Source organism: Scyliorhinus torazame, chromosome 17, assembly GCF_047496885.1.
Source record: "Scyliorhinus torazame isolate Kashiwa2021f chromosome 17, sScyTor2.1, whole genome shotgun sequence".
NCBI classification, from domain to species: Eukaryota; Metazoa; Chordata; class Chondrichthyes; order Carcharhiniformes; family Scyliorhinidae; genus Scyliorhinus; species Scyliorhinus torazame.
This window is the reverse complement of record NC_092723.1, coordinates 159,881,535-159,898,696: the sequence shown is the minus strand read 5'-3', so window position 1 is coordinate 159,898,696 and position 17,162 is coordinate 159,881,535. Positions and strand designations below refer to the sequence as shown.

General features: G+C 46.3%; 1 protein-coding gene across 4 annotated transcripts in view; it reads right to left on the bottom strand.

The window, feature by feature from the left end:
• Positions 1-9,297, bottom strand: part of vwa3a (von Willebrand factor A domain containing 3A) — a 52,094-nt gene extending 42,797 nt beyond the window's left edge. For 2 of the 4 annotated variants that reach the window (XM_072481475.1, XM_072481476.1), the window contains exons 1-5: positions 8,905-9,295; positions 5,259-5,379; positions 2,631-2,755; positions 2,462-2,539; positions 215-269 (exon numbers count right to left, since the gene is read on the bottom strand). In XM_072481475.1, the coding sequence (XP_072337576.1) occupies positions 215-269; positions 2,462-2,539; positions 2,631-2,755; positions 5,259-5,379; positions 8,905-8,969 (444 nt within the window). In that variant the 5' untranslated portion in view covers positions 8,970-9,295. Of the gene's footprint in view, positions 1-214; positions 270-2,461; positions 2,540-2,630; positions 2,756-5,258; positions 5,380-8,904 lie in introns of all 4 variants that reach the window. The other 2 variants (XR_011935850.1, XM_072481477.1) reach the window with 2 other exon arrangements.
• Between the last annotated feature and the right edge of the window lie 7,865 nt (positions 9,298-17,162).

The window sequence follows — 17,162 nt, the reverse complement described above, 5'->3', positions numbered from 1 at the left end:
ATTTTAAACCAGGCTTTTTAAGCTGGAATGGGATGTTCCTGTTTTAATAAATGCACTTATCCCACATTCCTGCATTACACACAGGGCTCTGGGAAGAAAAAAAATCAGACACTGGGAATAATTGTTCAGAGAGCCGGCACAGGTGTGGATGGATCGAATGGTCTCTTTGTGCAATGTATGACTCTATTTGTGATCACAAAGTAGGAAAGCTAACCTTTCTGCTTCCTTCCCGCAGCCATTCCATCCGCTGGTGATAGAGGTCAGTCATTCTGAAATATTGAATGGAATGGGTCAGGACAATGACTTGGCCTGTCTTCCCACCAGGAAGAACAATATATTTATAAAGAGCCTTTAATGTCCCAAAGCGCTTCACGAGAACAATATGAAACCAAATGCAAAACTGAGCCACATGAGGAGACATTAGGTCAGGTGATCAAAAGCTTGGTCAAAGCGTGATGCTTTGAATTCCCCCCCCCCCAGTGTACCCGAACAGGTGCCGGAATGTGGCGACTAGGGGATCTTCAAAGTAACTTCATTGCAGTGTTAATGTAAGCCTACTTATGACAATAAAGATTATTATTATTGTTATTATTAAAGAGCAGGAAAAAGAGGTGTGTCTGTGAGGGGGGGATTCCAGAACTTGGAGTCGTGGCAACTGAGTGCGTAGTCACCTCTGGTAGAAAAATAAAATTGAGAATGCTCATGAAGCCAGAATTAGGAGGATTGTAGAGCTGGAAGAGATTCCTGAGATAATTGGGAATCCAAATGTAGCAAATTGCAATTTTGAACACTGAATAATAAATGAGTAACATACACCACTGTGAGGTCGGTGATCTCAAATCTTCATTTACTCAGGGTACGCATGTGAACTTTAACCTTTTTGTGTTTTTGCTGGTAAAATGATGAGACAAAATCAGAGAGTGAGAGTGTTTTCAATTGTCGTAGCTGGTTTACTGCCTTAACCACTGATGGGTGGCAGGTTCTTGTTGAGTAAATAGCCACATGGAGAAACATTTACCTCTGTCGTGTGTGAGGGATTTCTACTGAAATCAATGCCTGTGGTTAAAATAATGTTGTCGCGCCAACACTCGGGAGTTAGTGATTCCGATAGGATGTCACTGAGCTAACTCCACGAGGGAAAAACCTTTGCACCGAGAGCGAGCTCCAGATATAACTGTCCATAAAGGGTACACTGGGTGAAGCTATCCTTAAACAATTTATACAGACAGGCTGTGTCTGAATTGTTGCTGTGGAAAGGGATACCTCTATCCCTCCATCAGTGATTACACTTCAACAAGTTCTTTGCTGGCTGTAAAACCCTTTGGGACATCCCAAGGTCACAAAATACTTCTTCTTTAATCTCTCACTAGCTACAGGTTGCAACCCTTAAAATGCCCTTCCTCTCCCAACTCTCTGTCTTCTCTCTGTTAGCCAATCCTCTATCAATGCTAATATATGAATGAAATGAAAATCGCTTATTGTCACAAGTGGGCTCCAAATGAAGTTACTGTGAAAAGCCCCTAGTCGCCACATTCCGGCACCTTTTCAGGGAGGCTGGTACGGGAATTGAACCGTGCTGCTGGCTTGCCTGGGTCTGCTTTCAAAGCCAGCGATTTAGCCCTGTGCTAAACCACCCCAACACCATGGGCCTTTATCTTATTTTTTTTAAATTTAGAGTACCCAATTAAATTTTCCAATTAAGGGGCAATTTAGCGTGGCCAATCCACCTACCCTGCACATCTTTGGGTTATGGGGCGAAACCCACACAAACACGGGGAGAATGTGCAAACTACACATGGACAGTGACCCAGAGCCGGGATTGAATCTAGGACCTTGGCGCCGTGAGGCAGCAGTGCTAACCACTGTGCCACCATGCTGCCCTGGGCCCTTATCTTATTAAGCAGCCTTTTGTACTGTACCTTATTGAACCCTTTTTGGAAATGCAAGTATATTACATCTACTGGTTCCCCTTAATCTACCCTGCTCATTTCCACTTCATTTCCCCTTCACGAAGCCATGCTGACTCTGCTTGATTGTATCATGTATTTCTAAATGTTCTGCTTTGACATCCTTTATATTATTTTGTCCTGTCCTCTACATATCAACAGTAACTCTCAAAAAGTTCTTCATTATCTGTAAAGTGTTTTGAAGTGTCTTGGGGTTGTAAAAGGCACTATAGAAATGCATAATTTTAAAAATATGTATCTCTTTTCCCCCAGATAGTCCTCTATATGTCCCCTTTATTTTCTCTGCTCTTTGCTATCACTGTGATCACTCCATCTCTCCCCCATCCCTCCCTCTCTGTGACGTCCATCTCAACCCCAGATATTAACCAAGACTATTCACCTCTCTCAGTCACACCCAAATCTCAGACACCATTCCACCATTCCCTCTGCTTCTGTGCAATCGTATTGCATTTATAAAGCAAATATACAATAAAGTAAACCAGAAAAATACTTACTGGTGAATTCTGGATTCAAACTTATCAATAATGTCCAATCTGAGCTGTAAGTGTTTAATGTCTGTCTCATCCTTGTTCCTAAAGGGAAAGAGAAGGGGGTGGAATTAAGTGAAATTGAACTTTAGCTAATATAATTCCCGCTAATTGCTGTTGCATCTGTTGGACTCACGTGACGATCCTGCTGTGCGCTAGAAGGTGGTGAAGTGTCAACTTTTGATGTTCCAGGCTGTGATTGGTCAGCCACTCCTCTGATGTCTGGTTGTCATTGGCCAACACCCGTTTCCCGTCTGTGCTCTGTAGCGGCCATGGTGAAAAGTCAACATTTCAGGATGAGAGACCACAGCCTCAGGTGCTGCCTACAGTACTGGACTTTCAAAATTGGATAAATACTTGGAAAGGAAAAAATTGAAGGGTAATGGGGAAAGGGCAGCAGGGATGTGCCTCAACCCCATGGCCATTACCACCTAGAAGGACAAGGTTAGCAAACGCATGGAAAAACCATCACCTGCAAGTTCCCCACCAAGCCACACGTCATCCTAACTTGGAAATATATCACACTTCCTTCATTGTAGCTGAATTAAAATCCTGGAATTCCCTTCCCAAAAGCTCTGTGGGAGAACCTGCGCCAGATTGAGTGAGGCAGTTCATCTTCTCAATTAGGGATGGGCAACAAATGCTTACCCTGCTAGTGATGCCCACATCCCATAAAATAATATTTTAAAAGTAATTGGATAGTTCTTTGAAAAAACTGGCACAGATGTGATGGGCTGAATGGCTTATGTGCTGTATGATTCTAAGAAATGAAAAAGAATCAAGCCATTACCAAATGTTACTATTACAGCCCCTGTAGAATGTCATAAACCAGGAGTCACTAAATATTTATTAGATACAAAGTGTTCAATGTTCCAAACTCCCAGTGATGTGCAAAGATCTCTGTTCACAGTTAATAATGTTAACAAGTGATACCAATGTAACCTTGTTTTTCAAGTTGTTACAACACCCTGAGCTTGTGCACAGTTAATTCCAGCACCCCCCCCCCCCCCCACAAGCCCACTGGAGCTGGAGTTGCACACAATTGAATTAACCAATAATTCTTAGAAAAATACCCAAAGTCATTGGCCCGTGGCTGCCCAAACATTACAGTCACCAGGTTTGTAAGCTTTAACACAATTACTTTTTATCTGTAACAAGGACTATTATGAAATATGCACTAAATACAACTGGTTAACTATTATCTAATTCCTCATCCCTCACTTTAATTTGCCCCACCCTCTACATGCACACAACACACACAAGACAGACAAACACAGATGGGAGGAGAGGGGTGAAAATAATAAGAGAGAGAGATAGTGTGTGTCTTGTCCTTGTGTGTCCAGGTCTCAATTCTGCTTTCCTTGGGTCTCTGGATCTCAGGCAGGATCCAATAACCACCTGTTACCAGGCAGAATACAGTATTTTGGCAAATTCATTGGCCACCAGCCAAACAACAAAACATAGTTCCACTCCATCTCTCGGGTGCCACAAAGTATGGGGCTACTGTTTGGAAACCAGCATCAAATTCTGTTGCAACCTCTTGAATTCCTCATTCTCTCTGCTGCTTGACTTAAAAGATATATAAGTTCATAAGATATACAAGCAGAATTAGACCATTTGGTCCATCGAGTCTGCTCCGCCATTCGATCATGGCTGATCTCATCATGGCCTTAGCTCCACCGTCCTGCCTGTTCTCATAACCCTTCAACCCATTATCAATTAAAAATCTGTCTAACTCCTCCTTAAATTTACTCACTGTCCCAGCATCCACTGCACTCTGGGGTAACGAATTCCACAGATTCACAACCCTTTGGGAGAAGTAGTTTCTCCTCAACTCTATTTTAAATTTGCTACCTCTTATCCTAAGACCTCTTGTTCTAGAATGCTCCACAAGAGGACACATCTGCTCCACATCTACTTTATCCATACCTGTTAACATCTTGTGCACCTCAATTTGATCTCCCCTCATTCTTCTAAATTCCAGAGAGTGTAGGCTTAAACTTTTCAATCTATCATCATATGACAAACCCCTCTTCTCTTAAATCAACCTAGTGAACCTCATTTCTTAACATGTCCAATAAGCAGCCATGGATCAAAAATGATAACAGCAAAAATAAAGAAAAGGGGCAATAAGGGAATCAACAGGAAGATCCTAACAAGGTCAGCACAGTAGCATTATGGTTAGCACAATTGCTTCACATCTCCAGGGTCCCAGGTTCGATTCCCCGCTGGGTCACTGTCTGTGCAGAGTCTGCACGTTCTCCCCGTGTGTGCGTAGATTTCCTCCGGGTGCTCCGGTTTCCTCTCACAGTCCAAAGATGTGCTGGTTAGGTGGATTGGCCATGCTAAATTGCCCTTAGTGTTCAAAATTGCCCTCAGTGTTGGGTGGGGTTACTGGGTAATGGGAATAGGGTGGAGGTGTGGATTTAGGTAGGGTGCTCTTTCCAAGAGCCGGTGCAGACTCGATGGGCCAAATGGCCTCCTTGTGCACTGTAAATTCGATGTAAAGTCACCAAGTTCTGATTTTTAGGTAAAACCTCAATGAAAGAAAAAAAAGGTCAATAGGTCAGGGTGAGCTCCCAGTGTGGAACTTCAACAGCTGAGCATAGGGTGTGTGTGGAATTCAGTTTCCTAATGCATCCCCACCACCAGCTCCTCCTCCAGCGACACCAAGCAAGATTCAATGCCGGGTGCCATAACATGTAACCCAAAATTGAACATCTTTCTTTGAATAATCCTCAATCTGATCAGATCTGCAACATACCAACAGCCCACTGGTTTGATTAACATGTGTCACCAGCAATCCATCATCTGGTTCTAGGTCAGTGATAGCAACATCTTGCCAGGGTTCCCTCCGTCTCCAAGGAGCTTTTGCAGGTTGTGGCCTTAAAACACAGCAATAGAATTGTAAAAAATCAGTAAAATCCGCCATATTACTTCACTGAGATAACTGAAAACCTTCACTAAATGACTAAGGCCACTTAATGGCCTTATTCCCGTTCCTCATCAATCATCCTAGGATGGCTGATTGGCCATCCTCCTCTGAAATGAAATGAAAATCGCTTAATGTCATTAATAGGCTTCAAATGAAGTTACTGTGAAAAGCCCCTAGTCGCCACATTCCGGCGCCTGTTCGGGGAGGCTGGTACGGGATTTGAACCGTGCTGCTGGCCTGCCTTGGTCTGCTTTAAAAGCCAGCTATTTAGCCCTGTGCTAAACCAGCCCCGTTCCTCTTCCTGGTTGAAAAGGTCTGCTCCTGGTTCGAGTTGACAGGCTGTATGGGCTGTTCCAGGTTCTGGTTGAAGGGCTGAATGGCCTGCTCCTGTTTCTAATGGTGGGTTCATGGAATCCCTACAGTGCAGAAGGAGGCCATTTGGCCCATCGAGTCTGCACGACCCTCTGAAAGAGCACCCTACCTAGGCCCATGCCACCCCCCCCCATCCCCATCTGACCTTTTTTGGGCACTAAAATGCAATTTAGCATGCCCAATTCACCTAACTTGCACATCTTTGGACTGTGAGAGGAAACCGGAGCACCCGGAGGAAACCCATGCAGATATGGGGAGAACATGGAAACTCCACACAGTCACCCAAGGTCGGAATTGAACCAAGGTCCTTGGTGCTGTGAGACAGCAGTGCTAACCACTGCGCCACCGTGCAGCCCAGGTTTGAAAGGCCTGCTCCTGTTTCTAGTTGAGGGACTGAATGGCCTGCTCCTGTTTCTAGTTGAGGGGTTGAATGGCCTGCTCCTGTTTCTAGTTGAGGAGTTGAATGGCCTGCTCCTGTTTCTACTTGAGGGGCTGAATGGCCTACTCCTTTTCACAGGGACAGAGTAAAACCAGTTACCGAGGATGGAGTTACGATCCTAGTCTTGCATTGGCATCTTTCAATCTGAGGGAAACAAAGTTAAATAAAGCTGAGGATATGAAAATATTTATCCATTTTTGTCTTTCCTAATGGCTGATTGGATGGTGTGTCACTAAGTTGTCTGAAGCATCAGGAGCTTGGGATAACCTTGAGCCAGCTGGAGGTTGGGGCAGTTTACTTGACCTCATCACCCACCGGCAGAAGAAGGTAAAAATAATTTGCCAGACTTCACACTGATTATGGCAAAAACTGTTGGTTCTGTGGGCATCAAGTGAGGAGAGGAGCAGGGATCAATCAGAAAGTTCCTCATTATCAAAAACCCTTTTCATATCTACTGTTTACACTCGCACACGAAGAATGGTGACTTGTAGGTGTGGAGGGTCACACTGTGTGAATCATTGTAAGTTTATGGATGCTGTTTGTCACCAGTGCAACAAGAAGGGGCATTTAGCAAAGGGGTGCTGCAAGAGAAAGTCAAAGACTGAGCAGGGAGTTTTAAATGCAAGGAAGCCTGTCAATGGTGCTCACTTGGAAAGCTCAGGCCAGGCAGAGAGCACTATTATGACATGTTTAATATGAGTGAGGGGCGTGCAGAGCCTATTTATGCGACAGTGCAGGTCGATGGACAGATGATAAACAGAAGCTTCTGCATCGATAATCAGTGAAGAGACCTTCAGAAAGATTTGAAGCTCCATGCAACCCTACTCAGGCAGAAATCAACCCTCAGATGTACACTGGCGAAACTATACCATTGCTTGGAGCGTTAGAGGTAGGCATTACATATAATGTCAGCACGGTAGCACAGTGGTTAGCACTGTTGCTTCACAGCTCCAGGGTCCCAGGTTCGATTCCCGGCTTGGGTCACTGTCTGTGCGGAGTCTGCACGTTCTCCCTGTGTCTGTGTGGGTTTCCTCCGGGTGCTCAGGTTTTCTCCCACAAGTCCCGAAAGATGTGCTGTTAGGTAATTTGGGCATTCTGAATTCTCCCTCGGTGTACCCGAACAGGCGCCGGAGTGTGGCGACTAGGGGCTTTTCACAATAACTTCATTGCAGTGTTAATATAAGCCTACTTGTGACAATAAAGATTATTATTATTGTATAACAGCCAAGAAGCTACTCCAGGTAGTAAAAGGGCATTAGCCCAGTAAACTAGGGCATGACTGGCTCAAGACAATTCAGTTGAACTGGGGTGAGATAAAGCAGACAAAAGTGATGTCATTCAGAAATATCCTGAGGTTTTCAAAGAGAAGCAGATTACATTGCGGGACACAACAATTAAATTGTTCAAAGATCCTCAAGCTGCTCCTCACTTTTTCAAACCAAGGACAGTGCTGTACACCATGAAAGGCAAAGTGGAGGAGTTGACGGAATCTGTGCAAATCATAGCATAGTCGCAAAGCTCCTGACGACTGATGTTTAATTAAAGCATTAATTTCATTGTATTTCTGTCTTTAAGGGGGATTATAATTTAAGGGGGATAAGTGTTTTAAAAAAAAAAAATTTAGAGTGCCCAATTTTTTTTTTCCACTTAAGGGTAATTTAGCATCGTCAATCCACCAAGGGGGGGGGAGGGGGGGGGGGAGTGTTATGGAGTGTTATTATTATGCATCTTCTTATTTAAATCCATTGTTGATGTGATCAGCAAGTGCTGTGACATCATTAGTTGTTGTTACCTGTGTATTTTTGTATTTAACTGCCCTTCGTTCTAATTCTATTCTGTCACTGTTATTTCGATGTTTAACTAGCTGCTCCTATTTTTGAGTCCTTACGGGTATTTTAAACTTCATTATTTTTAGATATTAAAGATTAACTTTCAGGCAGCATGGTGGCGCAGTGGTTAGTGCTGCTGTCTCATGGCGCCGAGGACCCGGGTTCGATCCTGGCACCGGGTCACTGTCTGCGTGGAGTTTGCACATTCTCCCCGTATGTGTGGGTTTTACCCCCACAACCCAAAGGTGTGCAGGGTAGGTGGATTGGCCACGCTAAATTGCCCCTTAATGGGAATAAAAGGAATTGGGTACTCTAAATTTATATTTTAAAAAAATTAACTTTCACAATACATTTCGACTACCTTTTTGTGTTTAAGTTACCACACTAACAGGAGAGGGCAGTTGGACCCACGATGGGAGCCAGCACACATGCAGCGGATGACAAGGCTGGGGGAGAGGTATATCAAAGGATTGGAAAGGAAGCTCCTACTCTTATCCAATGACTTGTGGTCCATTACAGGGTTGTAGATAAGCAATGTTTCTCATCCTTACTGTATTCATAGGCAGCACGATGGCGCAGTGGCTAGCACTGCTGCCTCGAGGCGCAGAGGACCAAGGTTCGATCCCGGCCCCGGGTCACTATCCGTATGGGGTTTACACATTCTCCCCATGTCTGTGTGTGTCTCACCCCCACAGCCCAAAAAGATGTGTGGGGTAGATGGATTGGCCAGGCTAAATTGCCCCTTAATTGGGAAAAAAAGAATAGTGTACTCTAAATTTATATTTTAAAAATCCATACTGTATTCAGTGGTTCAAAAAATCATGAAGAGACTTACAATTCACTTAGAAGAAACTGCTCGTTTGCCAGGATCTCAGCCATGTTACCAATGCGTTGGTTCATTGTGACTATCAATGAACAGGTTACTTCTGCTTCCAGCTGAGAAACTGATCCAGATCAGCAACTGCAAGCAAAGTATTTCAGCCACTGATCCGGATTACTGCTCACGAAGTCAAATCAAACTATTACAGGATATGCACAGAGTTATTTCACTCCTTTGTGTAACCTCACTTCCCCTGCCCCCGATCCGGTTAGGTTTCTCAGGTTGGTGTCAATCACCCGGGTCCCGGACTCACCGTCCCGGACTCCCCACAGTCTCCAGGGTGTTGTTTTGGCCGTTGCCAATGGAGATGGAAGAGTCCATTGCTCGCAAGATGGACACATTCTCACCTGTAATCTTGAAAGAGAAAACATTGGAATGGTTGAAAACGTGTGCATTGCATTTTACTTGTTGCAGACAAGAAAACTTAACCCAACTGAACGCGACTTACTCCTTTGCTTTAATTAAACTGGGTGGTGGAGTCCAAACTTTGCACGAAGTGGTCAGACCTGTAAGCCTGGCAACGCGGGGGGGTGCTGACAATAAGGAAAACCCGGAGCCAGATGTTGACAAGAATTGCAACATCTGACATTCTTGGTGTCCTTTTAAATCCGTTGAAATAAAACCAGGGCGGCAGTTTCACTATTCAGTTAAACAGTCTGTGAACGTCAAGGAGTGCCCAGCAACAATTTTAACAACAGAACTTACTCCTTTCCAAACGCTGCCCCGTCACGTGGTGTCCACATGCCATGTCATTTCCAATCGATACCCGCACTATCTGTGCGAGTTGCAATGCCCCGTGGAATATAACTTGAGTGGCAGTGGACATATGCAAAAGGTACCGGAGTTTGTAATTTACTTTGCATATTAAAAAGCTCCTTTGAGGTTTTCAAAATACTTGTAACTGAGGAATTCTGAAATCCCCCTGTGCCTACACATGTTTGTACCGATGAGGTGACAATTCACCCATATTTGAAAATCAAACTAAGTTGGGGGATGGACAGTAGAGGGAACAAAGAACAAAGAAATGTACAGCACAGGAACAGGCCCTTCGGCCCTCCAAGCCCGTGCCGACCATGCTGCCCGACTAAACTACAATCTTCTACACTTCCTGGGTCCGTATCTTTCTATTCCCATCCTATTCATATATTTGTCAAGATGCCCCTTAAATGTCCCTATCGTCCCTGCTTCCACCACCTCCTCCGGTAGCGAGTTCCAGGCACCCACTACCCTCTGCGTAAAAAACTTGCCTCGTACATCTACTCTAAACCTTGCCCCTCTCACCTTAAACCTATGCCCCCTAGTAATTGACCCCTCTACCCTGGGGAAAAGCCTCTGACTATCAACTCTGTCTATGCCCCTCATAATCTTGTATACCTCTATCAGGTCTCCTGCGAGCTACTCTCTAATGAAGGTACAGGAGCAGGGATGTCACGCTGCAATTATACAGGGCCTTGGTGAGACCACACCTGGAATATTGTGTGCAGTTTTGGTCTCCTTATCTGAGAAAGGATGTTCTTGCTTTAGAGGGAGTGAAGAGAAGGTTTACCAGACTGGCTCTTGGGATGGAAGAACTGACCTTTGAGGAGAGATTGAGTCAATTAGGATTATATTCGCTGGAGTTCAGAAGAATGAGGGGGGACCTCATAGAAACCTAACAAAATTCTAACAGGGCGAGACAGGGAAGGCGCAGGAAGGATGTTCCCGATGGTGGGGGTGCCCAAAACCAGGAGTTACTGTCTGAGGATATGGGGCAGACTATTTAGGACAGAGATGAGGAGAAATTTCTTCACCCAGAGAGTGGAGAGCCTGTGAAATTTGTTACCACAGAAAATAGTTGAGGCCTAAACGTGTGTTTTCGTGAAGCAGTTAAATAGAGCACTTGGGGTGAAGGGGATCAAAGGATATGGGGGAAAGGCGGGAATAGGCTATTGAGTTGGATGATCAGCCATGATCATGATGAAAATTACTTAGCTTTATGACAGCAACACCCTTGTATTTCTACTGCACTTTGTGGTAGTCACCACTGTTGTATTATATTGTATATATGGGTATTACGGTAAGGCCCCTGTACCACAGGTACGGGGGTAGATCCCTGCCTGCTGGCTCCGCCCAGTAGGCGGAGTATAAATGTGTGTGCTCTCCGAACAGCAGCCATTTTGTCAGCTGCTGTAGGAGGCCACACATCTGTGTAATAAAGTCTCGATTACATTCTACTCTCGTCTCATCGTAATTGATAGTGCATCACACTTTTAAATTATTTTCCAATTAAGGAGCAATTTAGCTTGGCCAATTCACCTACCCTGCACATCTTAGGGTTGTGGGGGTGAGACCCACACAGACATGGGTTGAATGTGAAAATTCCACATTCAACCGCCGGGATCGAACCCGGGTCCTCGGCACTGTGAAGCAGCAGTGCTAACTGTGCCACCCTGTATTCATGTTTAAAATAATAAAATGCCCCAAGGTGCTTCACAGGTGCTTTATAAAACAAAATATGAAACCGAGCTCCATGCAGAGATATTTGTTCAGAAGACAAAACCTTGGTCAAAGAAGTTGGTTATAAGGGGAGTCTTCCCTCTGTTGTAAGAGGGAATTCCAGAATTTAGGACGCAGGCAGCTGAAGACACTGCAGCCTATGGCAGAGTGATTAAAATCAGGAAGCTGCAGTCCAGAATTAGAAGAACACAGAAATCTCGAGGCAGGAGGAGTGGAGGTCACGGAGGAACTTGAAAACAGGAATGCAAAATTTAAAAGCAAGGCATTGTTTGCTTGACTGGGAGTCAGTGTAGGTCGGCAAGCAGAGGGGTGATGGGCAAATAGGCTTTGCGAGTTACAGCAGAGTTAATCCTTTATTACTTTAGTAATGACAAACAGGAGTCAGTTGAGCAACAAAGATAAACTTATTTATTAACACAGTAGTGTGTACACAAGGGACCCGGTTGAAATAACCGGTCCTTTCTGTCGGCCGTTACATTCTGGCTGACAATGATTATAATGTAATCCACCCAGTAGCGTGCGGGGGAATTCATACTCCTCGAGCCATATTGGGAATATTAGCAAGTTCATCCCGTGTGTCCCGTGTGGAGTACTACCCCAACTTCAAGGTCCGGAGACCCCCTCGGGGATGAATGAGGATAACGAAAAATAAGAGATGATGAAGAAGAAGTTCAAAGAATTGACCACGAAGATGGAACAGAAGAATCCGGCCCAGGTTCGACAGGTGGCGGTAGACGCAGGTGGTTTGGTCATGGGTACATCGTCTTCAGACGGAGGAACTGGAGCAGCCGGCATATACCGAGCTGGCGAAAGGCATTTGTGGTTGGATCGGCATGGTGGAGAACCACCAGGCGGTGGCTGGGCAACGCCGTCAGAGACGAAGATCTCAGAGGTCTGGGACTCCATATCGGAATCCGATGACTGTACAACGGGCATCTCGGTATCCCTGGGAGAAGCAGGCGGCACCTGGTGTGTAGACTGTAACAGCGGCGAAACTGGCCGTGCTGGGATGGAGGATCCCCAAGGCGACGCCTTAACAGCCGGCGAGGGATGATGAGGATACTCCCTGGCACAAATCTGGTGCTTGAACATGGACTTGGTACGAAACGGCACCAGTCTCAAGAACAATGGATTGGATTGGATTTGTTTATTGTCATGTGTACCGAGGTACAGTGAAAAGTATTTTTCTGCGAGCAGCTCAACACATCATTAAGTACATGAGAAGAAAAGGGAATAAAAGAAAATACATAATAGGGCAACACAACATATACAATGTAACTACAAAAGCACTGGCATGGGATGAAGCATACAGGGTGTAGTGTTAATGAAATCAGTCCATAAGAGGGTCATTTAGGAGTCTGGTGACAGTGGGGAAGAAGCTGTTTTTGAGTCTGTTCGTGCGTGTTCTCAGACTTCTGTATCTCCTGCCCGACGGAAGAAGTTGGAAGAGTGAGTAAGCCGGGTGGGAGGGATCTTTGATTATACTGCCCGCTTTCCCCAGGCAGCGGGAGGTGTAGATGGAGTCAATGGATGGGAGGCAGGTTTGTGTGATGGACTGGGTGGTGTTCACGACTCTCTGTAGTTTCTTGCCGTCCTGGGCCGAGCAGTTGCCATACCAGGCTGTGATGCAGCCTGATAGGATGCTTTCTATGGTGCATCTGTAAAAGTTGGTAAGAGTCAATGTGGACATGCAGAATTTCCTTAGTTTCCTGAGGAAGTATAGGCGCTGTTGTGCTTTCTTGGTGGTAGCGTCGACGTGGGTGGACCAGGACAGATTTTTGGAGATGTGCACATCGATCCCAATGACCCCTGGAAGTCAATAAGAACAGGAGTGCTGATCCCTTGCTCGGGTGCGAAGCAGTTTAGGGAATGACGCCTATCGGGGCAACGCCCTTCGTTTTTCTTGTAAGCGGCATACTTTGGCGCTGATATCTGGAAGCAATAAACCCAACTGAGTACGAAGATGGTGACCCATCAACAGCTCGGCCAGAGCAACCCCCGTAACAGCGTGAGGAGTGCTGCGATACGAAAAGAGAAAATGAGTCATCCAGGTACCATTGAAACATTAGTCTGCTTATTCAAACCCGGCCTCACCGTTTGCATGGCGCGTTCAGCAAGGCCATTCGAAGCCGGATGATAAGGTGCCATATGGACATGTCGTATGCCATGCATTCAGATAAAAGCAGCAAACTCCTCGCTGGTAAATGAGGCCCTGTTGTCTGTCACCAGGACCTCCTCTGTATGCCTGGCGAAAGATGCACATAAGCAGTCAGGAGTGGCACAGGAGGTGTTGACAGCATCCTGTGAACTTCCAGCCACTTTGAATGTGCATCCACTAAAATGAGGAACATCGATCCCAAAAATGGTCCAGCAAAATCCACATGACCGTGGGTCCAGGGTCGCCCCGGCCACTCCCATGGGTGGAGAGGCGCTGCAAAGCTTTTGATGGGCCTGGCACACACGGCAGCGCTGAGCGAACAACTCAATGTCTGCATCTATGCCAAGCTATCAGACGTAGCTACAGGCCAGCATCTTAATTTTCAAAAATCCCAAGATGCGCAGCATGGAGATCCTTCAAAACGAGTGATTGGCCCTTTTCAGGAATGTCGATCCTAGTGCCCCTCAGGAGGACCCCGTCCTCAACAGTCGGTTCCGACAGCTTTGTCGAGAACGCTTTGAGTTCAACCAGAAGCTGTTGGCGTGGCCCACCGGTCAAAACAAGATGACGTACCTTCGCAAGGATCAGATCGTACTACATCCAGTTCCAAATGCAGGTAGCCTTCACAGAGAGAGTGTCTATGAAGTTGAGCACCATCATGACTTCATCAACCATGGGCAGGTCTACAGATACCTTGTGCAAATGAAGCCGACTTAATGCATCCACATGTGCTATAAACAAACCAGGTCTGAGTTTGAGTGAATACTCATAAGCCGCTGAAAGGAGAGCCCATCGTTGAATGCGGGTCGTGGAAATCGGCGGAACCGCTTTGTCTTTCCTGAATAGGCCAAGCGATGTTGTTACCAGTTTGTGATCAGTAACAACATAAAAATGGCAGCCATACAAGTACTGATGGAACCTCTTTTTTTAAAATAAATTTAGAGTACCCAATTATTTTTTTTTCCAATTTAGCACAGCCAATCCACCTAACCAGCACATCTTTGGGTTGCGGGGGTGAAACCTACACAAACACGGGGAGAATGTGCAAACTCCACACGGACAGTGACCCAGATCCGGGATCGAACCCAGGTCCTCAGCGCCGTAGTCCCAGTGCTAATCACTGCACTATGTGCCGCCCCTATTGATGGAACCTCTTGACTCCAAAAACGGCTGCCAGTTCCTCTTTTTCTATCTGCGTATAATTGTGCTCTGCAGTCGTCAATGTCCTGGAAGCGTAGGTAATTGAGCGATCCAGTGTGCCGCCCTTGCGGTGGGATAGTACAGCATCAATGCCATATTGTACGTCAGGAATAGCAGCTTGGTGGCATCAAAATGCATGCGGACATTGGAAGAGCATCCTGTTCTTTGCCCCACTCAAGACCTGTCTTCTGCAGCAACCAGTGATTGGGGGCCAGGATCTTTGTCAGGTTCGGCAAAAAGTGGCCGTAGTAATTAATGAGGCCCAAAAACAAGCAAAGCTCCATAGCTTTGGGCCCTCGCGATCAACTTGGTAGCCCAAGTAACCAACATGTTTTGCATTAAAGACACATTTGGCTTTGCAAAGACAGATGCTGTACTTGGAGAAACGCCACAGTACGGCCTCTAGATTTAGCAAGTGTTCGGCCTCTGTCGCTCCATGATGAGCACGTCGTTGAGGTAAACCGCCACACGGAGAAGACCATGTAGAATACCCTACATGACATGCTGAAAAAATGGCGCAGGCGGACAAAACGCCTAACGGAAGCCTGGAATATTCGTATAATCCTTTACGCGTATTAATGGTGACAAATTTTCTTTGTTTTTTTATAAATTTAGAGTACCCAATTTTTTTTCCCAATTAAAAGGGCAATTTAGCATGGCCAATCCACCTACCCTGCACATCTTTTGGGTTGTGGGGGTGAGACCCACGTAAACACGGGGAGAATGTGCAAACTCCACATGGACAGTGACCGAGGGCCGGGATTCAAACCCAGGTCCTCAGCACCGTAGGCAGTAGTGCTAACCACTGCGCCACTATGCCGTCATTGTGACAAATTTTCTTACCGCCTTGTGTAACTTGAGTTGCAGATAAGCATTGCTTATGTCAAGCTTGTAAAAGTTGAGCCTCCCGCCAATGTGGCGTAGAGGTCTTTGATGCGGGGAAGCGGGTAGCGTTCCAAATGGGATGCTGTATTTACAGGTAATTTGTAATCGTCACAAAGCAAAGGCAGACAGCTTCAATACCAGGGCCACCCAGTCGGCGAAACAAAGCGGCCGGACGATCCCGAGATCCTCTAACCGCTGCAATGCGGCCTCTACCTTCCTTAGAAGTGCATAGGGGACCAGCTTGGCATGGAAAAACCGAGGCTCAGCCTGTGGGTTGCCCTGTATTTTCGCCACAGCTCCCACTATCTTTCCCAAGCCTGGTCCAGAAAAGTCGGGAAATTGTTCAATACTGCATGCACCCTCCAGTTTCCAATTGAAGAATATGCAGCCAGTTGAGGTACAACCAGTCACAGCCTAACAGACTGGGCCGTTCCCTTTCACAATAAGGGGAAGGCGAAGCGACTGCGCTTGTTGGTCACAGGGATGAGTGGAGCCCACTATTGGCAGATGATCTCCAGGATACATTGCAATTTCGGCTGCTCAATCAGTTCAGGTCAATTCACTCACACCGAGGCGGATGCGGTTGAACACGCTGCAGGGGATCACAGAGACAGCTACACCAGTATCCAATTCCATGCGGAGGTGTCCATTGAAGCATACTTGGGAGCGACATGGGGCATGGACAGGCAGTTGCGCTACATGTCCGACCCATTGGCAGCTTCCTCAGGGTCATCGACATGGTGGGCCCGGGCCGGGCCCGGGGCCGACGAGCAGCATGGCCCGAGCGGACAGGACACTGTGGGCGGCTCCTGTTGCCACACCTCTCACATGGTCCGCAGTCACCCTTGCCCGAATCCGGCCAGGGCGTTTGTCGAGGCTTTGAGTCACGAGATCTGGGGCCGAGCACCTGCTGGCAACTCGTCCTGGGCAGAGAAGGGTGGGGGGGGGTGACACAAGGCATTAAATTCCATCCCTTTGACAAAGAGTCATCGGACTCGCAAAGTTAGCTTTTTCCTCTCCCTACAGATGCTGCCAGACTTGCTGAGATTTTCCAGCATTTCCTCTTTCGTTTCAACTTCCATCCCTATAATTCTTGTACACCCCTGGCCATACTTTCCTGCGACAGATTTGCAATGCTTGTTGGAATGTTAGGGACCTTTCACCCTCATTTCATGACTTTTAAAAAAATCTTCCCAAGGGCAATTTAATGTGGCCAATCCACCTATCCTGCACAACTTTGGGTTGTGGGGGTGAGACCCACGCAGATGCGGGGAGAATGTGCAAATTCCACACAGATAGTGGCCCGGGGTTGGGATCGAAATGAAAATGAAATGAAATGAAAATCGCTTGTCACAAGTAGGCTTCAAATGAAGTTACTGTGAAAAGCCCCTAGTCGCCACATTCCGGCGCCTGTTCGGGAACCCGAATCCTCGGTGCCATAAGGCAGCAGTGCTAATCACTGCCTCACCGTGCC